This window comes from Puntigrus tetrazona, chromosome 3 (assembly GCF_018831695.1).
Source record: "Puntigrus tetrazona isolate hp1 chromosome 3, ASM1883169v1, whole genome shotgun sequence".
Taxonomy (NCBI): Eukaryota; Metazoa; Chordata; class Actinopteri; order Cypriniformes; family Cyprinidae; genus Puntigrus; species Puntigrus tetrazona.
In genome coordinates, this window is record NC_056701.1 from 11,994,658 (window position 1) to 12,018,138 (window position 23,481).

General features: G+C 39.2%; 2 protein-coding genes across 4 annotated transcripts; both read left to right on the forward strand.

Annotated features, from left to right (window-relative positions):
• The first annotated feature begins 437 nt into the window (after positions 1 to 437).
• Positions 438 to 18,883, forward strand: ap2a1 (adaptor related protein complex 2 subunit alpha 1). 3 transcript variants are annotated; one of them, XM_043228732.1, is made up of 22 exons: positions 438 to 1,186; positions 4,556 to 4,767; positions 7,339 to 7,532; positions 8,076 to 8,205; positions 8,350 to 8,451; positions 8,692 to 8,951; positions 9,161 to 9,329; positions 9,448 to 9,585; positions 9,662 to 9,844; positions 9,941 to 10,038; positions 10,213 to 10,444; positions 10,529 to 10,717; positions 11,846 to 11,979; positions 12,340 to 12,402; positions 12,840 to 12,911; positions 14,286 to 14,368; positions 15,080 to 15,169; positions 15,307 to 15,430; positions 15,510 to 15,626; positions 15,723 to 15,792; positions 16,205 to 16,339; positions 16,890 to 18,883. In XM_043228732.1, the coding sequence occupies exons 1-22, from the start codon at positions 1,120 to 1,122 to the stop codon at positions 16,965 to 16,967; spliced, it is 2,940 nt and encodes a 979-aa protein (XP_043084667.1). In that variant the 5' UTR covers positions 438 to 1,119; the 3' UTR covers positions 16,968 to 18,883. The 3 variants fall into 3 exon arrangements, with proteins under 3 accessions (XP_043084667.1, XP_043084675.1, XP_043084685.1); XM_043228740.1 differs by lacking the exon at positions 12,340 to 12,402; XM_043228750.1 differs by lacking the exons at positions 12,340 to 12,402; positions 12,840 to 12,911.
• Positions 18,884 to 20,347: 1,464 nt separating this feature from the next.
• On the forward strand, positions 20,348 to 23,355 carry si:ch211-195b15.8. Its single transcript, XM_043228760.1, is given in 6 exon segments — positions 20,348 to 20,619; positions 20,793 to 20,938; positions 21,122 to 21,281; positions 21,540 to 21,663; positions 21,865 to 22,646; positions 22,648 to 23,355. Coding segments are annotated over 5 exon segments (1,455 nt in total). The 5' UTR covers positions 20,348 to 20,619; positions 20,793 to 20,845; the 3' UTR covers positions 22,944 to 23,355.
• Positions 23,356 to 23,481: the final 126 nt, after the last annotated feature.

A 23,481-nucleotide genomic window follows, 5' to 3' on the forward strand; every position in this document is an offset into this window, starting at 1 on the left:
ATGAGGCTAATGTTTTAGCACATCTGATTTCCACTGGAAGCTAGTTCCAACGGAGGGCGGCATCATATTTAAAAGCGGACTCCTCTAAAAATAGATAGATAAATGTGTCATATGATTATATTAATATTTGTGTATTCCCCTTGAACAATCAATAACATACTATTTCAAATATCAGTTATAAAGAGGAAACCCAGTCTTTAGGTTTAATTAGTGTAATTTACAACCTCTCTTTTAGCAACTTATCACCATTCCCACATACTTGCACTTTGATACTTTCAACATTGTCGATCTTGTTTTTAAGCCAATTAAAATTTGTATAAAATGTAACTGACGTATGAACGGACAAATGGTGTACCGAATGACAGTAAACTAGCCAATCAGAGCAGGAGAAGCGGGCCGGGGCGGGACATGTGGGGAGGAAGCGCTGGACCGAGCTCAGCGCCCGTTCTGTCACGAGCTCCGTCGGGGTACAGCGACTGAGCGAAAAGTCTCGCACGTTATTGACGACTAAATACAGCCCAGAGCTATCATTTCCTCCAAAAACAGGTCTGTCAGATCAGTTCGGCAGCAAGCAGGATTCCCCGTTGTCCTTTCGCGGTCATTTGGGTGATGTATTCTAACATTTGATAGAGCTAGCCAGCTCGCTAGCTGTTTGGCTAGCTTGCCGTGCGTGACTCAAAGTCAGAGAGGTATCAGTTGTTATTTAAACACCATCGATTGACATACAGGTGCGTAATCATAAATTAAAAACAACACGTTGGCTTGTTTTTTAATTAGTCGGTGCCGCGACGTAAGCGTACGCCTTGCATCGTTTTCCCATTGACGAGAGTTCACGGGATTGAATGAATTAGCCAACGGAAACAGCAGTCGCGCTGACTCCCCAGCTTCTCTCTCACCCGCTGCACTCACATATTTTCTTCACAAACACTCGCTGCTGCTTCACTTGTGTACTTTACGCGCGCTTTTTTTAGTGAATTTCAGGACTAAATTAGCGGCTCTAGTGTTAGTTAGTTCGCTAGCTCGGTGCATTTGAACCCAAACCGCCGCCAGTTAAACCTGAACATCTGAAAGACATTTTCGCGTTGAAGCCGGCTTGAAGAAAAAAAAAAACGAGCAAACATGCCGGCTGTGTCGAAGGGAGACGGAATGCGAGGATTAGCGGTGTTCATCTCGGACATCAGAAACTGTAAGTGTCCCTGTCACACTCAAACACCATTAGTCATTTTCTTAAGCGACCAGCAGTGCTGAACTCTTCCTATATACGCCCTAAACTGAATTAAAGCACCTCTGCTTTGCTCCACGATGCTTTTTAACCAGAATTAAAGATTAAATCGTGCTAGTCAGATGAGTGGCTTTTGGCGAGAGAGGTCATGGTTGTAGTAATCGCGCCGATCACCCAGGCCCGTTAGCTTTAGCTCTGTAATGGAGTGATGCTTTATCGCTAGGCCGCCGCCGAAAACCGTGTGTTTCACTGCAGATGGTTTCATCCAGCATGTCTTGCGTCTCTTGCTCTTGTCACCTTGACTAGCTGGATAGCGGCTGATATCGCTGCTCGCCAAGAGGGCTCGATTCAGATGTGTGTTTTCACGATAATCCAGTTATCAAGCTGTCGCCTTGAGCTAAGCGTTATAGGAGGGTCATCTGGTTAAGATGTGTCTGTAGTTCTGCTTCCTTTGTGCCTCAAATTTTATCTCTTGAACCTAAAAAAACTTTCTTAGTGTTAGAAGTTTGAGTTCCTAGTGATTTTGTGGAGTTTTGAATGGCTGCAAGTAAAACTGATATTTGTGAACTTTTTTTTTTAAAATTCCAGTTTGATGGTAACTTTTTGGAATCAACTTTGTGATATTGGTGATAAATGAGAGTGAACTGTTTTCCACTTATATTGACTGGGAGTGTAGTGGTTTGGCCTGTGCATTGTATTATGTATCATATTTTGGCAGCACATGTACATGAAGCTCCAGGTAACCTGTTTTAAGGTTTTATTTTTGGCATAATCTTGTCATTGTACACATTTTATTTTAGGACCAGCTGCATACAAATGCAGGGCTCCTAATATAATAATGTGGGTAGTTCATGTTTTTAGTAAGATGTTGTGTTCACTAGGGGTGTTTTATCATGATACAATTTGACATTAATTCCCTCTTAGCAACGCATTGCTTGCCAATTCATAAAAACATACTTTAATATGATTTGATTAGATTCAGAGACCTGTGATCAATATCAATGATTTATATTAGCATATATCAGTATCGCCACTTTATGTGGCTGTTTTACATAAACATAAAATTTACTTTTTTTTAAATTCACAAATGCAAAAAAAGTATAACACTGACATTTTAATTGTATTCTGGAAATTGTGTATTCCAGTTGGGACGTCCACTGCAAAAAATTATATAGAAATATCATGAGTCACACGTTTATCTATCATTTAATGCCAGCTCGGGAATTGTGCAATGGCATTAGTAATGACAACAGTCTATTCTTTTGTGCTCTCAAAATGTGCAAACAAAGTATTACTATATAGGCAAAAAAATTAATTCATTTTTATACTGTTGGAGGGTAAAAAAAAATTTAAGAAACAGTTTTCAAAACACATCAATTATTTGATAACTGCAAAATATAATGTAAATATAAAATGTATGCATTACTAGTAATTTGATTGTTGGTCCATGTCATTGTATTAATTCACACCTATTGCTGAAGCGTTTTAATCTAGCCTGTTTTGTGTCTTTCTTTCCTGCTCTTGTTTAGCTCATAAACTAATGAATAAATAGTAAATACATTATTTACTATATTATGGAATGTGTAATTTAGCCATCAATCATTCCATTTAATTTATAATTCATTAATTGGTATTGTTTGTAGTGTAAAGATGCATGTCACTGTCTGACACTATTTAAATGAGGTTTTTTCAGATACATTTCAGCCTCATTTTGAGCTGGAGAACAACACAAATTAAAAAAAAAATGTGGGGTATGTTTTGACATTTTGGCAGATATTTGATTTTTTTTGAGGTCATAGTAAGTTAATTATAAAAAAACAAACCATAAGATTATGCTCATTGATGCTTAAGGTCAGTCCATTTTTGGTAACCCGGAAAATATTTGTGAGTGTGTTTAGTACTACAGAATCTGAGACACCTGCCTTTACCATACTAGTGATCTTTTCTTTATCATCTACATGCAGAAAGGATTTTCACTGTGTTTATTCTGTCGCTCTGACTGAGATGACTGGCATTACCCACAGTTGAAATCAGATTGCACTTTACTGTATGCTTTCACTTAGAGAGGCCAGCCAACATCTACAGTTACATAAATTGTAGGAATAAAAATGACCTGTGCTGTTTGCAGCTATTTCAGGTTACTTTAGTGGAATTAGAGTAGATTCTTCAAATAAATGCTAATTCAGTTCTTATTTGCTACCATAATTGCAACAATTGCAACATAAGTCGATTTGCAAATCTTATGTAATCTGTAGTCACTTACATTTACATAGAATTAGGAGTATTCAGAATTTCAATTTGAGTGAATTACTCCTTTAATTCATTTGTGGCCTACTACTCATTAAAACCTCAGATCCAATAAAAGCATGTGTGCGTGGTCAAAGTTAGTTTGACTTGTGCAAAAGAAATGTATTTTTGTGAGAACCCTGATATTGATTAAATTATATTGCACCAAAATAGCACTTATATGCAAAGCTGTTCAACTTAACAAGCAGAACAAGGTTTTTTGTACATTTAGCAAATTTATTTTCCTTCTAGCATTATCTCATGCCCTTTTTTGAAAAGTGCATATACAAAGGAGAGTGAATATTCATTTGTTGTGCATTAGTAACATTGGAGAAAATAAGAAATCTGAGGATTTACCCAAGGGTGATTAAAGGGTGAGTGAGCAGAAGAAATGGTTTAACCTGTATGCTGGTGGTGTAGTGTATAAAATAAATCATGAGTTGAACAAAATACCGGTGGGTTTTTGATACATAGTTGCATGAACATGAATTTTATTTTGCATGGGTGTTAAGAAGTGAGGTGTAATGTTTTTATTGTGTGGTTTGGTTTAGTTTTGCTAGACCTTTATGGAAACTTTTACCCCTGAAAAATGTGTTGCTATTTCCTGTCATCTTTCCTGGTTTCCTGTCCTCTTCATTTATCATCATCTGCTCGTTTGGTCCTCCTTTTATTTCGTTCTCAATGCATCAACTTGCAAGTGACAATAACATGCATCATGTGAATTTGTATGTTGTTGTTTTTTTATAAATGAAAATCCTTAACTGAAATCCATGTATAAATATTGTATAAATATTTTTATATAGCAGTTGAATGTGAAAATAAAGGCAGCGAAATAATCATTATTTTCATGCCTAAAAAGCTCACAGTTACACTGTCAAAGCTGTACTGTGGTAAATGCAAATCATTATCTCCATTTGAGGCGAGATATCAACTGCAGCCTGTGTTGTCTCCTTTTATGTTCAGATGTCCCAGTGATTATAACCAATTGCTCTGCACTGTCGGTTGAAATCTTGTTTTTGTTTTTTGTTTTTTTACTTCTCTCCTCAGGTAAGAGTAAGGAGGCAGAGATCAAGCGCATAAATAAAGAGTTGGCCAACATCCGCTCAAAATTTAAAGGGGACAAGGCTTTGGATGGATACAGCAAGAAGAAGTATGTGTGCAAGCTGCTCTTCATCTTCCTTTTGGGCCATGATATTGACTTCGGCCACATGGAGGCTGTCAACCTGCTCAGCTCCAACAAGTACACTGAGAAACAGATCGTGAGTGGAACCATCTCCAAATATCTCAGTCATCCCTATTTTTATTGTTATAATTTTAACACTGATTACTTTGTGTAAGCATGTATATGTATGGTAATTTATTGCACACTTTTCCAGTCAAGTGGCCAAAGGTATAAGGAAATGATGCGAGACAAGACAGCTGTACAGGAAATCGAAGCATATCAGGATCGTAAGATAAACAAAGTGCAGTAGTGTCCGAATTCATCCGTTTATTTTTCCTGGCATTCACAATACGTTGACTGGTTAATAAGCCAACATATGGAGGTTTGAACAATACCTATACATGATCATATTATAACTGGTGAAGCCTTTTACACCCTTGTTATCTGATGCTCCTCATGACTGAATTTAACACCAATGGCGAAATATCAGGAAGGCCAAATGTCATTAGTTTTCTCATTCTTTTTTCCAATGAGAAATACTTCATAGATATAAGGAAGTATTTATTGGTCAAATAAGATGCAGAATATTGACTACACTATTGATCCAGTGAGCAGTGTTAATAGCTAATGATGTGTAACTGCCAATATCAATTACCTTTTTTTTTTTTTTTTTTTTCTTAAGAATTCAGAATTTAGCAAGGTTGCATTAAATTAATCTCAAGTGACAGAAAATATATACGTTAAAAAAGATTCCTGTTATACGTAAATGCAATATTATTGGACTGTCTATTTATCCAAAAACATTAAACTGTTAACATTAATAATAATTAGAAATGTTTATTAAGCAGATTACTATTTCTGAACGATCCTGTGATACTGAAGACTGAATGGCTGCCGAAAATTCAGCTTTGTCATCGCAGGAATAATTTGGACACTTTTTTTTGGTACTTTATTTCACTATTTCTACATTTTGGTCAAACAAATGCAGCCTAGCTGCGTTTTAAAAATCTTACTGACCCCAAACCTTTGAACATTAGTGTAGCACAAGTATCTGAAGTTATTACTCAGCAGTTTTACCCTTGTGAAAGTTGTCTTTTCTAGATGTGAACATCTAATGAGCGTGACCATTAGATTAGCTAGTGAGAGTCAGCAACAGATGTGTTTTTAGCTTGTCAAAGAGGCTTAGTGACACTCCATGCCATGTAGACCTACCATGAGGTCTAATTATCTCCTGCTGATCAAACACCCACTCTAGCAGCCACACTCCCATCAGCCACACAGCTCTCGCTGACAGAAGCCGGGCAATATGAGCATGTTTCGGTACAAAAAGGACAACAAACTGAGGGCCATTTTGAGTCAGCTTATCATTTTCCTTGAAAAGGAGAAACATTCAAATAACATTTACAATGCAAACTAGACAAAACTCTAGCGTTGCTCTTTTGGCTAATGTAGCGCATGGCAAAATGAAGGAGATTTACATTGTACTAGAGCACACCGGATCTTTTGCTTCCTGTTGCAATTTTATACACTGCCATGAACTAGAAGTAAGTTGAGGTCACGCATCTTGTTAGCCCTTTGTTAAAATCCTTTTCATTGCAAGAATATGTAGTATAATGCTGAAGAATGTGGTGATGTCACCACGTTTTGACCTACTCCTCCCGTACAGGTCAAGTACATGCAATACAATATTCAGTTTCCTGTGAGCCCAGCCCAAAAAAAATCAGCAAATGTTCTTCACTCAAATAAATGGCAGTTTTCATATATAGAACTTTAAACAGTTTAACTGACATGTTTTACAGATTTTTGTGATTCTTTAAATATGACTTATAAGCACATTAAAATGAATTCCAAACCTGATTTAGGTCACAGAGCGGCCTGCTGTGTGGTAAGATTTGGTCTCTCAAACTAAACAATGAGTCACAGCCTACAGCTAACTGTTTAAGCGCATCCATTAGCCGGAAAATTCCACTGCTCTTCTAATGATATACTACATCTTGGATTCTGAATTTGCGGCAGAAGGTATTTTTTTTAAATAATTAAAAAAAAAAAATTTAATATAAAAAAACGTACAGTACCACTAACAGACAACAGATTAATAGGCAAAAGTCACTATAATTGATAATATCGGTATGTACTGATACATGGCAAAGCAAAAAAAATCAAAATAATAAAAATGCAAAAATCTAAGCAAAGGTTTCCTGACTGAGGAGTATATTCTTGATCTGTTCAGTGAACTATAATAATGGAGTTGCAATACACTGAATAGAGCAAATGATTGAATCTTGCTAGCTGATTATAGTAGAATTCAGATAATTCGGATCATCTTGCAGGCCACGTAACTCCAAGCCTCCAGACTTTAAAAACACATCCAATATCACGATGCAGTGAAAGTGGAAAAGAAGCAATTGAAGAGTGCTTCTACCCTTGCAGCAGCGAGGGAGACACATTAGCTCAGCGAGGGGGAAAATCTCTCTCTCGTGGTTTAGTGCTTATCCACAGAGCTTGCAGGGCTGCCACTCTGAGCCTGTTTGAAGATGACAGTTCTTCAGTGACGGCGTGTTCATTTCAGCTTTACCATACACTCATTTGGCCTGAGCCAGTGTGTGTGCAAAACAGAGATCATAACCATCAGCTTTCTTTTCTTCCTTCCTCTTTTTCTGTGTCCCAGGGATATCTGTTCATCTCTGTTCTGGTGAACAGTAACAGTGAACTCATCAGGCTCATTAACAATGCCATCAAGAACGACCTGTCCAGCCGAAACCCCACCTTTATGTGTCTGGCTCTGCACTGCATCGCCAACGTGGGCAGCAGAGAGATGGCCGAGGCCTTCGCAGGAGAGATTCCTCGCATCCTTGTGGCTGGGTGAGCAGCTTTGGGTTGGAAGGATGGAGTTAGAGGGCAAAAGTTAGGGATTCAGAATGAGGGATTTCAAATTGAAGAGCCTTGATTGAGAAGAAGAGGATTAAAAAAAGGGAAGTGTGTATTTGTGGTTTGGCACATACTAGAAAAAAGAAAGAAAAATTGCTTATGTCCAGTATTTGAGAGGGTTTTTTTGTCGTTGAATTTGTGCTATTTTGCTTCTGTAACTTGTTTTCTTTTAAATTAGTAGAAATAAAACATTCAAAATACACATTTAATTGTTTAGTTCATACAAACACAGTTTATTCATAAACCTAATCCACAAATTTTTTTTTTTTTTTTCTGGCTGTTTGTCTGTTTTCTATCTAAATATCTAAAATGCCTTCTTTGAAAGCTCTTGTGTCAGATTAAAAAGTTTAATTAATAAACTGGACAAAGTATGGTGATATTTGTTGATTAACATTTTTATCTTATACACACGCTTTAACAGTTTGAGTAGATGCACATTGCTTTAGATGGCTGATGTAATTCCTATTCTGATGCCAGGGATACGATGGACAGTGTAAAGCAGTCAGCAGCTCTCTGTCTGCTCCGTCTGTATAAGACCTCCCCAGACCTGGTGCTCATGGGAGAATGGACCTCTAGAGTGGTGCACCTGCTCAATGACCAGCACATGGTGAGTCTGGCACATGGAGACCACAACCTCATGATGTTTATACACATATCTGTTGATCTATGTAAGAGATACACATTTATTGAAGGTTGTTGCATTTTGAAAGGGTTCTTACTGATTTTTTCATTGAATCTGTTGTTTTCTCAGGGTGTCGTCACTGCCGCCATTTCCCTGATCACCTGTCTCAGCCAGAAGAACCCTGATGAGTTCAAGACCTGTGTGTCTCTTGCTGTGTCACGACTCAGCAGGGTGAGTGCACGTTTGTGCTTTTATTTTAAGGGCATAATAAGTAAACTTAATCAATTTATTAATAAATGTCATTCTTTTAAACTTTTTGTTAGATTTTGTACAAAATCTAAACAAAAGTGTTGTTTTTGTGTAGCAGTAGCATAAAATTGACATCCATTTTATGAAATGTAAAATTCTTTTCAGCACCACATTGATATGTTCTTATCTTTGGTTTACTCTTGTTTTTTTTTCCGTTCTCAGATTGTGTCTTCAGCCTCCACTGATCTGCAGGACTACACCTACTACTTTGTTCCTGCTCCATGGTTGTCCTGCAAGCTGCTGCGACTTCTGCAGTGTTACCCACCACCTGAAGATGGTGCCGTGAAGGGACGGCTAGTGGAGTGTCTGGAAACTATCCTCAACAAAGCCCAAGAGCCACCCAAGTCCAAGAAAGTTCAGCACTCCAATGCCAAGAATGCCATTTTATTTGAAGCCATTTCTCTCATTATTCACTATGACAGGTGCAAGTTGCCTCCATTTCTCTCTTTTTTGTTTTTAACCCCCTTTAAAAGCATAGATAATTTTAAGAACAATTTGAGTGATTTATATAAAAAGTTGTTGTTCTCATGCATTTCTTAAATAATGACTTTATGATAAGGTCGTCCCAAGGATCTTTTCTGTATTAAGCATTTATCAGTTTAAATCCTCTTCATGGCCTGTTTCTCAACAGCGAGCCGAATCTTCTCGTGCGGGCATGTAACCAGCTGGGGCAGTTCCTACAGCATAGAGAGACCAACCTGCGCTACCTGGCCCTGGAAAGTATGTGCACCCTTGCCAGCTCTGAGTTTTCCCATGAGGCAGTTAAAACGCACATAGAGACGGTCATCAATGCTCTGAAGGTAAGTGGATAGATTCTGCATTCTTACAAAACAATAAGGCTTTCAATAGCAGATTTATCCTTGTATTTTTCATGTGCACTGTTTATAACAATTTAATTCATTTTTGTTCTGCTGGCAGACTGAGAGGGATGTAAGTGTGCGTCAGAGAGCTGCTGACCTCCTCTATGCCATGTGTGACCGTAGCAATGCCAAGCAGATTGTCGCCGAGATGCTGAGTTACCTGGAGACAGCCGACTACTCCATCAGAGAGGAAATGGTCCGTCCCTTTTCATCTCTTCCATGTCTCTTCAGTCACAGGTCATTGTTTTAATGTGTGACTGCTTTGCCTGTAGGTACTGAAGGTTGCCATCCTGGCAGAGAAGTATGCAGTAGACTACTCCTGGTATGTGGACACCATTCTGAACCTAATCCGCATAGCTGGGGATTATGTCAGTGAGGAAGTGTGGTACCGCGTCATCCAGATCGTCATCAACCGTGACGATGTGCAGGGATATGCCGCCAAGACAGTCTTTGAGGTAAATGAATTGTTAATTCTTTTTTCAGAAAAATGGCTTCCTCCACCATTACCACACTTCAATCTAATCTATTTTGTTTTTTTCCTCTTTCCACAGGCTTTGCAGGCTCCAGCTTGTCATGAGAACATGGTAAAGGTTGGAGGCTACATCCTGGGAGAGTTTGGTAACCTTATTGCTGGTGATCCTCGTTCTAGGTGAGCTCTTACAGTATTAAGTTCTGATATCACACTTTAAATGTGTTTTTAATCTTATTGCCGTACTAATGCTGTTATCTTTTTTTTTTCTTCTTTTTACTTTTTCTTTCCTTTAATCTAAAATTCATCAAATTGTTCCCACTCATTCCACCTCTATTCTTAATATCTTACTAGTCCTTTGGTTCAGTTTAACCTGCTCCACTCTAAGTTTCACCTGTGTTCAGTCCCCACGCGTGCCCTGCTGCTTTCTGCCTATATTAAGTTCATTAATCTGTTCCCGGAGACAAAGAGCACAATTCAGGAAGTGCTGCGCTCTGACAGCCAGATCAGGAACAGTGATGTCGAGCTGCAGCAGAGGGCTGTGGAGTATCTCAAACTGTCCTCCATCGCCAGCACTGATGTCCTGGTGAGGTCACGCACCTTTTGCACGCACCATTTGTGTCTAGCCATTTACTTGCACGATCATCTGTGTAACTGTGTTTAACTGTAGGCCACAGTGCTTGAGGAGATGCCTCCATTCCCTGAGAGAGAGTCGTCCATCCTGGCCAAGCTGAAAAAGAAGAAGGGACCAGGAGCCGTCTCTGTGAACGAGCTGGAGGAGGGAAAGAGAGAGGGAGGAGAACTCAATGGAGGGGGAGAGAGAGGAGGGGACAGCTCTGCCATTGCTGCCTCTAATGCTGTGAGAAACTTTAACATGGATTAAACTGATTGGTAGTTTTATATATGCACTGCTGTTAAAAAGTTGGGGGTCAGTAAGATTTTTTTTTTTTCTGGCAAAGATTGATTTAAATTGCCCAAAACCAACAATTCATAGTTCTTTTTAAATAAATATTGTTCATGTGAACCTTCTATTCAATGAAGTATCCTGAAAAGTGATCAGCAAATCAATGTTTTAATTTGTAATTTTTCACCATAATAGTTTTAATGGTAATGCTCGCAGTAGTAGTATTTATGATCAAAGAAATGGATCTTGTTGAGCAAAACAGGGGTCTTAGAAAAAACATTAAATCTTATTGACCCCAGACTATTGAATGGTAGAATATAGCAAGCCTTTCGACTTTTAAAAATTGGGTCTGGTCAAGAACAACTCATTTAAGACAAGAAAAGCCTGTCAAACTGATATTAAAGGGATAGTTTACCTAAAAATGAAATTTGTCTTTTACTTACACTTGTGTTTTTCCAAACCTGTATGAATTACTCACTTCTACTGAACACATAAGTTATTTTGAAGAACGATGGTAACCAACCAGCAATTTTCACAATTTTGGGTGAACTTTCTCTTGAAAAGTCACTGACAGTGTCAACATATCTGCCTAGCTAAACAGAATAAGCACAGACATTACTCAAAAAAAGCACAACATACTATTCTACTTGTGGATGTCATTCTATTCAGATATTTTAAAGTATTATTCCACTAATATGGCAAACATTGCCAAATGTTTTCTTAAATATTATATTTAAAATTCTATATTAAATACTCATTATCAACCCAGTATCTTGTAGGTAAGACTTTATTTCCCATCAGATTGGAGAACAGGTAGCTCTTATCATATTTGTGGGCAATATGCATCAGATGGTCAGTGCATTTACTGTGGGCAGTCTGTGGGCTGAGACTAGTACACGGCAGACTCTAGGCGTTGGAGCCATGCACACATGTTTGCATTGTACAGGGAAGTGAGTCAGCAAATACAGAACAGTCCCTAAGAAAACACCCACCCACTGAACACGTCCTGATTCAAATGCTTTCAGCTCTTTAGCATGTCTTTATTAAACCCAAATCCAATTTAATGAATGCTCTGTCTTTTAGTCCACTCCGTCCCCATCTGCTGATCTGCTGGGGCTTCGCACGGGCCCCCCTGTTACCGCCGCCGCTCCCAGTGCAGGCAGCTTATTGGTTGATGTTTTCTCAGAGGCTGGAGTCAATGATGATGGCTTCCTGAGGTAAATAAGAATCCGGTTCCAGTCTGTTGTACATTTATTGCTTGAATTAACTGAATTGAAGTGCACTAATATTTTAACATGTTCAGAGCTTGTATATATGTCAGGCTTTCTGCTCTTCTGTCGTTTCACTTTCTGCTGCTCGTTTTTCTCGTCTTCCTCTTTGTGTGTTGTGTAATCTTGTGTCCTTTATCTTGCTGCGTATGTGACTGTCTTTCTCTTTTCTTGCCTCTTTTTTTTCTCTTTCCCTCCCCTTTCCATCTCCCTCATTTTGGTGTGCGTGTGTGTGCGCTCGCACATGTTTGTGTGTATGCGTGAACATATGTGCGTCTCACGTCCTTGCTTTTCATTGGACGATGGCAGAGATCTGGAGCCCCCCACTGAAAGCTCTGACTCCCTTTTGGCTGAGGGTCCTGGTGACTCTGAGTAAGGGGCCAGTGGTAGACTACAGTGTCAATATGTTACAGCAAAACTTATTGACAGTCATTAGTTGTATAAAAAAAACACTTAACTTTTTTTTGGTTATTTATAGATGTTGTGTTAATGTGTTCTTTTCTGTTTGTGTCTGTGGAGTATTTTCTATTTGTGTGCTGTGTAGGTGGTATTATTAATTGCTAACATTTATTGGCCGTGGATATAATGCCGGTACTAACCTCTGCCTTTGTCTCTTTCTCTCCTCTTTTTCACTACCTACTTTTGGCTTCACTCTGCTCTTCTTCTCTCTTTCTTGCTCTTCACCATTTTCTAACATCTTTAATCTGTTCTAACCATCTGTGCCTTTTCACTCTTAACACGTCTCACCCCTCTCTTCATCTCCTGGGGCTGCTCTCCTCTCTCTGCATCCTTCGCTTTCGGTCTCTCAGTTCTGCTCCCCCCTCTGTGGTCTCTGAAGATCCTGCTCCTCCTCTGCCTGAGTCAAACGAACTGCTCCACAAGTAAGAGCTCACTCGCCCACTGCACTCCCTCCATTCAAACAACCATCACCCACAGTCTTCCTCATATTATATGTTCTTTTCTTGTATTAGAAGACAGAATGCAAAATGTAGTTCAAATTAAAAAGACACTTTTTTTTTTTTTTTTTTTTTTTTTACTGCTAATCTTAAGCATATAGTATGGGAACTCGTAATCAAGGTTGTTTGTCATAGATATAGTTGTTTTTTTTAACGCGTAATAAAGTTATTGAAAGATATGTTAGTGTTAGAAAAAACCTACTATTTCAAATTCTGTTATTCTATGTGCCTTCTATTCATCCACAGTGATAATCACAGCATGTTTTAATGATTTCTGAGGGGTCATGTGAAAATAAAAACTGGAGTAATGATGCTGAAAATGCTGTCAAAAAGTTTTGACTTTAAAAAAAAAAAAAACATTACAGTGCAACAACTAAATTGCAATATTTCGCTGTATTTTGATCAAATAAATGCAGCTTCAATGAGTGTGAGACATAAAAAATATTTTAGATCCCAAACTTTTGAAGAACTATATGCACAAAAAATGTATTTATTTAATGTTGAATGAATTTATTTAATGCTGCCTTGTCTTGTTATTCTAACAGCCCAGATTTATAATCCCAAGTATGACTATTAATTATGTTAACCAAATTATACATTTAAATGAAAAAAAAAATGATCAAATCAAAATAAGTAGGCACTCACTCAAAATCTCTGTGAAACCAGTAGTCTGTGTCTACCACACATTGTGCATACTAGTGTTAGACGTCCTGTATAAGCTTCATGGCTATATTTGCTCTAATCATTAGTTCACAGCTCCAATACTTATTGTTAATATTTTATGAGATGAAACCATGGTCGGGAACATTGAGGTTTTTTTTTTTTTTATTTAGGCTTCAGATTACAGTCTCTTGTCTCTGTTGTCACCCTGTCAGCACCCACCCTCCTCTCAGTGTCTTATGCTGCATTCACGTGCTCCTCAGATGGTTTACTTGAGGCAAAATCATTGTTCCAGTGTTGATTTGCATGGCTTTACTTGCATATCAGAGTAAATGCATGCATCTTTTTTTTTATTTTTACATGACCTTAGCATGGACAGAAACTAATTTAATCCTTTACTAACACTGTTGGTAATTACCTTTTTTATTAATGGCCACAAACTCCCATTAAAGATCAAAACTGCAAGTGCATATTCCAGGTGCATATTGCCCACTGGCCAGCTCGTGTGTTTGATTTTCTCTGACAACACATGAACACACCATTACAAAACCAGTACCATTCTGGCCGTCCCTGCATGTTTGTTGGTCTCGCTCGTGCGCGCGCAGCACACACACACACACTGTTATCTCTTGCCCTCAGGTTTGTTTGCAAGAACAATGGAGTTCTGTTTGAGAATCAGCTGCTACAGATCGGCATAAAATCTGAATATCGCCAGAACCTGGGTGAGTCACTACATCTGCAAAATTGCATCATGAAGTGGTCCATGTCAGCAGATTTCTGGACTATGTCTTAAGGTTTATTGTATTTCAACTGCCGTTTATGAGAGACTGTAGTGTCAGCATACACATTTTAGCAGTTCTTGCTTATTTTTATTTTGTTATTTTAGCATTATACAAACCTTATACAGAGTTAATATTTGACTTGATATTCAAAATGCCTTTGGGTTAATGTCTTATGTTAGTAGCTACATAAAATTACATTTGCAAAAGGCACTTTTATGTAGTTAAACATTAAATGCACGAAAGTGTCTACTTGAAATAGCCTAACTTTCATGAAAATAAAATTTCAAAATATGACTTAAGCAATATTCCATCACCATTCAGCATGACACATTTATGTAAAAATGAAACAACATAGTTATTCTGACTTGTGCTTATTAAAATATATAAAGGAACAAAATGATAATGTGATAAAGTTTTATTATATTTTAAATGATTAAAATCTTGCTGACAATTGGGTAAACCTAGTGATTTATATGCTATTGGCAGAGGTTGGTAAAGATTAAAATTTTCATTTAATTGTTTTTTTGGGGCTGCTCTATGATCCTTATTTAATTTATGGTAGTCACTTTTTTACAGTTTAAAGCGGTATTAAACATTTGATGCTTAAACCCCTTTTAACCTTTGGTTTGTGTCTGTTGTCTCTCCTCACAGGGCGGATGTATCTGTTCTATGGCAATAAGACGTCAGTGCAGTTTGTAACTTTCACGACCACGGTCACCTGCCCAGGAGAGCTACAATCTCATATCCTTCACATCCACACATGAAAACCTGCGTTCATTTTTACTTACAAACATTGTGATTTTTTTTTTTATTTTTTTTTTTTTTTTTTTTTTTTTTTGTAAATTTTATTTGTTGGTTGTTTCCTTAACCGATCCCACAGCTCAATGTTCAGGCAAAACCAGTGGAGCCTCTCATAGAAGGAGGTGCTCAGGTGCAGCAGGTCATCAACATCGAGTGTCTGACTGACTTCACTGATGCACCACTGCTCAACATCAAGTTCAGGTAACAGATGCATGCGTTTAAACGCTTTCTTACCCTGAGTCAGCATGCACAGGTTTACTTAGCTGCTGTGCCTTTTCAGGTATGGCGGGGCTCTGCAGAATCTCACTCTCAAGCTGCCTGTTACCATAAACAAGTTCTTCCAGCCCACAGAGATGGCATCACATGACTTCTTTCAGCGCTGGAAACAGCTCAGCCAGTGAGTGTTTGTGTGTACACAGAAGACAAAATTACTGTATACATGTGTCACAAGCTCTTCTCTAAATGAGAAACGCGCTAAATTCCCTTCTCACAGGCCTCAGCAAGAAGCACAGAAGATCTTCAAGGCCAACCATGCCATGGACACCGAAGTGCTTAAAGCAAAGGTGGGTTTACACAACATTACACCGACTTTGTAATGCCATACCAGCCTTATGTGTACTGTACACTATACTATACTATACTATACTATATACTATGGCAATAGCAAGTAAAACAGCAGTCATTTTTAAACAGTAGTATGCAAAATTGTCACATGACCACATTTGTTGTTTAATTCAATGTCCAGTTGTTGTGAGTTTTCCGTTTCTTTATCTAAGCTTGTTTGAAAATGTGTTAATTTAAGATTATTAGAACAGTCAGTCACAAATTGATAATTGCTATATTAATTTAGGTTCTTTCTTCGCAGGAAAATAGATGATAAAGTTGAATGCATTGCGTTGTGGGATACGATTGCCCCTTTTATTGTATAATTGATTCTCATCTTCTATGTTTTTTACTCACCCATCGATCTCAAAGTTACTGGGATTGGGCATGGCTCTCTTGGAGAACGTGGATCCGAACCCAGAGAACTTTGTGTGTGCCGGCGTGATCCAAACCAAGGCCCAGCAAGTGGGTTCTCTGCTAAGACTCGAGCCCAACGCACAAGCTCAGGTATGAACAGACATTTCATTTTAAGCAAACATGTCTCCATATTACACAATAAAAATAAAAAGGAAAACAACTAAGAAATGCCAAAAGCATCAAAAGTCCCTCCCTGCTGCTATGGAGCACAGACTTCTCACCAAGTCAGTTTTATTGCATCTTACTGTTGTCTGTGTGTCTCTGTGCCTGCTGATGCAACTCAAGTCTGGGGAGCAGGTAACGCATTAATCCTGCCACCCCTTTCAACTCAAACCACCTCCCATCCTCCCTTCCTCCCGCTCTTGTGATTCACTCCATGTCTGGTAGTAAAACCCAGTTGATTTGGCGTGACAGCAGCGTCCTTCTCTTTGTATCTGTGCAGTTTCCTTTGTCCATTGTGCAAGTTTACATTTTAGTCTCACTGTATCGGCAGTAAGGATCAGACACGCATTCGGAGAGCAGAATGAGCGTCTGTCTGCACAATTGATGTCTTTTTCAGTTGTTTGCATTTCCGTTTACACCATGTAATGCTCTTTATTCTCTCTCTATCTCTCTTTCTCTCTTTGTTTCTTTCTCTCAGATGTACCGGTTAACCGTGCGCAGCAGTAAGGACACTGTCTCCAAGCGTCTTTGTGAGCTGCTGGCAGAACAGTTCTAGAACGTGAGCCGAGACTAGCACCATCTAGAACCGACACCCAGACCAGCGTTCCTGAGAGACCCCAGAATAAAGAATCTACAAAACGCATTCATGCATAAGGGAAAAAGTAGCTGTCAGCCTCTGGCAGCCATATTACTGTCCTTCTGATAATGATTATTATTACTGTTGTTATCATCAGCGCTGCCCTTTCTTGTTTTTATCGGTGTTTACCTGTGTGTGAGCAGTGGAGCGAAAGGAAGCGTGCATGTTGGGGTTTTTTTTTTTTTTTGGCTGTTTTTTTTTTCGTACATGTGTGAAAGAGTCATGGTGATAGTTCCGTTCTCCGTCCTGCCTGTTCAATGATCAACTCCTGTGCTTTTGTTGACAGCTTGTTTGTGTGTATGTGTGTGGTGTGTGTGTATGTGGATAGAGGGGGAGGGAGAAAAGTAAAGCAGAAAGATGGAAATGGAGCAAACCTTCCCTCTCTCGCATATTATGCGCAAAAGTTTCAACCGCAAAAACTGCACATTAGCTGTCTCTTTGGAACATTCCCTATAAGACTATTAGCAGGGCAAGAAAACACAATCTCAATACACTAACGCAATGGCACTTCCTTAAAAAAGGCCAGAATCACTAACCCCACCCCCCTCTCTCCCATTGCTTTTTTTTTTTTTTTTTTTCCTCTTCAACTGAAATTGGTCACATCCAGCGCCATTGGTGTACATAAGAAAAAAAAAATAGAGAGATTCCACATGCATTTCCAGTTTATCGCACCGAACGTACGTTCCTTCTGACGTAGAAATGGCCAGTGCACTTTAAGAGGCTTTGAGAGGAAAGGCTTTTATAGTCCCACCCCCTTTTCCTGTTCTTGTCCTATGTATTCAGTACTCGTCCTGACCCCCATATCTGACAATGTTTATTGAAAAAAAAAAAATCTCTATATATAAATATATATAAACCATGTAAATGATTACCCTTCATGGATGCATTTGTATGTCTCTTTCTTGTTTTTGATAGTGGTATATTGTCAGCGTGTTTGTATGCTTTCTTAAATGGTCTAATGTTTTTGCTCTTGTTTTGGACATTCCATTCTGTACTACGAGTGAATGGGCATAACGTTTCAGGTTAGTCGTACAGTGTTAAACTGGGGAAAAACTAGAATCAGAAAGAGTGCAAATGAAGCAGAGGGAGGGTCAGGTCCACCAGTGTGTGAGTTTCTGCACATGAAGAGTGCAACTGCTGTGGACCTTCATGTAAATGTCTTTGTTTTGGGGTTTTTTTGTAATATCGTTTAAAACAAAAACAAAAAAATTCTGGAGGACAACATCTTCCAGCAGTTATTGACTGAAATGAATAGTAGATAGTGGTTACCTCATTACTAAATCCTTACACGACACACACTATTAACTTTGAGTGGTGAGTGGCCACAGCTGGAGACCCATATTTTCTTTTGCAGCGATAAAACCTGGGAAAGCACTTAGTTTGTGAAAAGTCATCACAGGCACGCAGTTGTACACACATTCTTAGGCTTAGAGGGAGGGGGCTTAAGGGGAGCACTGGACCAAAGCAGCTGCCAACTGTCAATCACGTGCAGGGATCATAACGATTTTGGTCAGCATTGTTTGGTGAGCGAGTGTGTGGTGGTGTTCTGTGTGATCCATGTGAAAAATATAATGGAATTTATGCGACATTTGTCATATTAGCTGGGGGTCACGCTTCCCGTGATGCAGTGATGCAGTACTGGGGACATCGTCATTGTAGTTGATTAGAGTCACAGTCATGGCGTGTGTGTGTTTCTGTGTGTGCGTGTGTCTATGCAGTATCCGCTAGCTAATGCAGCCCCGGTGTATCGCTGTTCAACCTGTCAGATACCTGTGTTAGATTAAATTTACTCTGTACTGAATAATGTGAAAGTAAAATTATGCCATATACTCGAACCAGGTGGGGTTTTTTTCTTTTTGTGTGTGTGTACGGTAGGGCGGTCTGACAGCTGATTCTCACACATGCAGAAAGTACAAAATAGGTCACTTTTTTTTCCTCAGCACCACAAGGTATAGGCCTAACTCCATCCTTAAGATTTAAAGTGGGCCATGACATGGTTTTACAAATGTAACCTAGCGTTAACAAAAATGTTAACCGTCTACCAACCTTGACATGATTTCATTCTGATTAGAAATTAGTCAACCATAGTTTTAGGATTTATACAGCTAACAGTAATGTAATGGTGGGTTGAAAAACAAAATGCAGTGTCAATTTAACAATAAACATGAATAACAATAAATACAATTATACTGTAAAGAGTAAAAATTTGTATCAAGTTCATGATTAGGTGGAGCTAATCTAATCAGAAAGTCAATAATTAACCCTTGACCACAAAACTAGGCATTAAAGGTCAATTTTTAATTTAAATTTATATTTATGCGAAACTTGACATTGAATATATACTCTGTGTTGATGTATGATAGGACAATGTTTATAAAATCTATAATCTGAAGGTGCAAAAAAAGAAATACTGAGAAAATCGCCTTAAGTTGTCCAAGTGCAGTGCTTAGCATTGCATATTTACAAAATACCTCAATGGCGCATGATCTTAATATAGAAAAATCGATCATTTTGAGCCATGTATGGAATGTATTACTGACTATTGCAACAAATATACCCGTGCTACTTATGAATGGCTTTGCGGTCCAGGGTTACACATGCATGACTTTCACCATACCTTTGCAATATCTCACTTTCAAATCATCAGTTTAAATGATAGTTTTATTCTTTAATTTGTTGAACTGACAACACAAAACACAATTTTGTTAACCCGGTGTGGTATAGCATTGATAGTTGTTTTTTTGTTGTTGTTGTTTTTTTTAATTGACATAAATCTATTTTTGTCTGTTGCAGTTAAGTTTGTTTTGCAGCCGCTGAAGCGAGATAACAAAAAAACATTTATTAATACAGTCACGACATCATCACACATGACATCACTGAAACAGAAATATAATAAAATGTATGCTTGTTTAATATAGTATGAACATGATAGCGATATGTAAATGTGGACTGGTGAACTAAGCGTTCTGAATAATATATATATATTTTGTTTACAAGAGAAGCACTGCTCGCATGGGACCGAGTTTACAAAAACCTCTACAAGGATAGAAGAGTCTCGTTTGACGGATCGTAGGCTACACTCTATTTGCAAATGAAAGCGGCGGGGTCCTGTCTGAAAGGCTACAGAGAGTAATACACGATTCATCACAATAAAAATGCCGAGGTCTTCAGGGCAAACTGATGATGGCGAACAAACAGAGCGTGCCCGCGCGCGCGTCAAAGAGCAGCCCTGCGCTCCGATTGGCTGGAAATGACATCACATAGAATGGTACTATTCTTAGCTTCTGGAAACTGGATGACCTCATCTTTTTCCTCCCTCGCGCAGGTATAGACATACAACAACAAATAATGTTAGAGGCGCAGTCAGAAGAGAGAGGAGCACGGGAGCACAGCTAACAAGAAGAGAGAGAGAGAGATCAAGGGACTGTTTATATTCGAACAGATACTGCACGCGATACTTGCTTGCTCTTGTTTTGTGCTGTTTACAGCGTTCCTTCAGCAGCTTCGCAGCACTTTTTCAGCCTTTTTTTGATTTCCTGCACACTCTGCTGATCTATAACCGCCTGGACTGGTGAGTACCAGCTTTTTGACTTGTTGTGAAGAAGCCTAACTCGCACGTTACAAATGTTAAATGCAATTCGTGAAAACTTTAGGGATACGTGCGTACAGGACTCTCTCTGTGTGTGTGCGTGTTTATTGCGTCATGGACTCAGGCAGTAATTTTCATTGTATTTGTCTCAATAGGTTTTCGGATTACGTCAAAATTCAGAGCAACTTGTTTAAAAAAACAACAAGAGATGGTCTACTACAGGGACGGTCAGTCGGAGAGGCCACCGTTGTCTCGTATTCTGCCGCATCTCTACCTTGGTGCAGAGACTGACGTAACTCAGGTATATTTACAATTCTCTAATAATTCCTCATGTTAAAGATGACATGATCCTTCCTAAACCGTATTGCAGTTACATTTGCTGCGTAGTTTATTTGCATATTCGCTACAATAGTTTGTTCTCGTCGGTGCTTTGCAGAGCATTTCAGTTGTTTTCTCACCTCTCACCCGCTATTCCTACCCACAGGATGGTTTGTCCGACCGAGACATCTCATACGTATTAAGTGTGAGCCGATGCTGCCCACAGCCGTCATTTCTGCCCCAGTCCCAGTACCTCCGGATCCCAATAGACGACTCCCTGCGGGATGACCTGCTTCCTTGGATCCCTCAGGCGTTGCACTTCATTGGTGAGGGACCCGGAATCCCACTGCTTACATCAGCCTGCATTTGCATCCCAACCGCATTACATCATTAACACACCTAGCACAGATGCACAGAGCTGTGGCTATGGAAAACAATTAGTTTTGTCTGTGCAAAAAAACTTAATATGAGTTCAATTTAATTTACGTAATTATTTTTATGCATCTGGTAAAAAAAAAAATCTTTGGGTTATGGGTGTCATTGCAAAGAATAATGTTTTTAATTAAACAAATGAACTGTTTTAGATGGGGCCATGTCACGTGGCTGCTCAGTCCTGGTCCACTGTGCTGCAGGAATCTCTCGATCTCCAGCACTTGCTGTGGCCTACGTCATGTACAGCCTAAAAATGGATCTGGATCATGCATACAGGTAATGTGCAGGTGTTGTTTTGTTTTACTTATACTGCCATTTTCTGTGTGTAGAAAAGTAAAATAAAAAAGTACCATTTTGCCTCCCAAAAAGTCTGGTATATGAAATTGATAAAAGCGAGAATTAATTGTTTCATTTTTACATTATTTTTATATCCTGAAAGCACACAAGTTAATTATCCTGATCTGTTTATTTCTTTAGGTTCGTGAAAGAACGCAGGCCGACGATTTCACCAAACTTTAACTTCTTGGGACAGCTGCAGCTCTTCCAGGGAACACTTTCTTTGAAGAATAATAACACAAACCTTAACGCTCAGCAGTCGGTCAAACCTTTAGATAACTGCCTAAAGCCCGCCAGTGAAAAAAACAACAGCAGTTCCACAGTGGCGCTCTTAACTAATCTGAACCTTCAGAACAACATGGACAACAACTGTATTAATAATGGATGTACTGAGGATTCCAAAGCAAACGTGCACTGTGAGAACAAGAACAACCAAATGGAAAATATTCAGAGCCGAGGCCAACGCTGTGAGCTGATGAAGCCAGAGTTTACCTTATCTCTTTCAGACAAGCTCGGAGCGCTCACTCTCTGCACCAGTCCCATAGAGGTACAAAGACCAATCGGCGTCGCATCTCAGTCACAGCAGGATGCACCAAAGTCCAACCTACCTAAGCCTACTTACCTTCAGATTCCGTCTCTGGCAGAGAAACGCAAAAGCCTTACTCTTTCCCTAACCCCAGTGAGCGCAGTTCCTCAGACTCACCAGAAGGGGTCATCAGTGAACAGCTGTGATCTGGAGCAGAGCACTTCCGCCGTTGACCAGACGGGGGCATCAGATGACTCGGCCAGAATCGATGTGGAGCCATCGGCATCAGAAACCAAGACAGAACCAAAAGAGGCGAACGGGTTTGTCAGCCGGGAGGCTTCAGCTAAACTCACCTGCTCGAAATCGCGACGAAGAAAGAGTAAACTAAACCGACGGTAACCCCAGAGCAAATATGGAGCAACAAAAAACAAACCAAGTGAGCCATTTAAGCACAAGATCACAGAGGCAGGCCCAGGGACCGCATGCTATTGCAACCTCTCCGCAAGAGCTTTTTGTGAAGGAGGTTACTGGCGGTGTAGAAGCAGTGGAGGGTATGGTCGGAGACCAGAGCCCCTTGTCTCCAGTCAGTCTTACAGTCAACAAAATACTGGACTGGGGTGAACGCATGCTGCTTGGGGTCCTACTTGGGCCACGTATTAAAGTGGGACAGGCTGCTTTGCCGTACAGATGTTGAAGAGAGGTTGGTTGTATGGACTATGTTATTTATGGATACGGGTGTAAACAAGGACTGTGCACTGTATCTTCCTAATGATCCGAACAAACTTAAATGAAGACACCGATACCATAGTCAAAAAAAGCATATGTATGAGTGTGTGAATTCACTTATTTATTTAATGAACTTGCATGTTCCTCCAAGATTATTTGACAGGCCCGCGTCATCTGATGGACCGGTGGTGATATGTGAATAAACGACTGAACGTCTGCAAGAACATGTGCGATTTGTTCTATTATAATGCACAGCCTGCCTGTGACTTTATTTATTGAATTACACTGATAATTGTTATTTATAAAGGGGTATTTTGCAGGTGGAATTTTAACACTATCGCTTGTATTGAAAACAGTGTTCATTAAAGACAATTATTTTATTCTGTCTCACTGTGTTTTTCTTTTTATTTTCATTTCAGCTTCAGCTATTTGGTGAGAAGACAACATTTTGCTGTGAATTTGAATGCCAGTTGATCAACAGGGCAATGGTTGTGTTCCCTATTAAT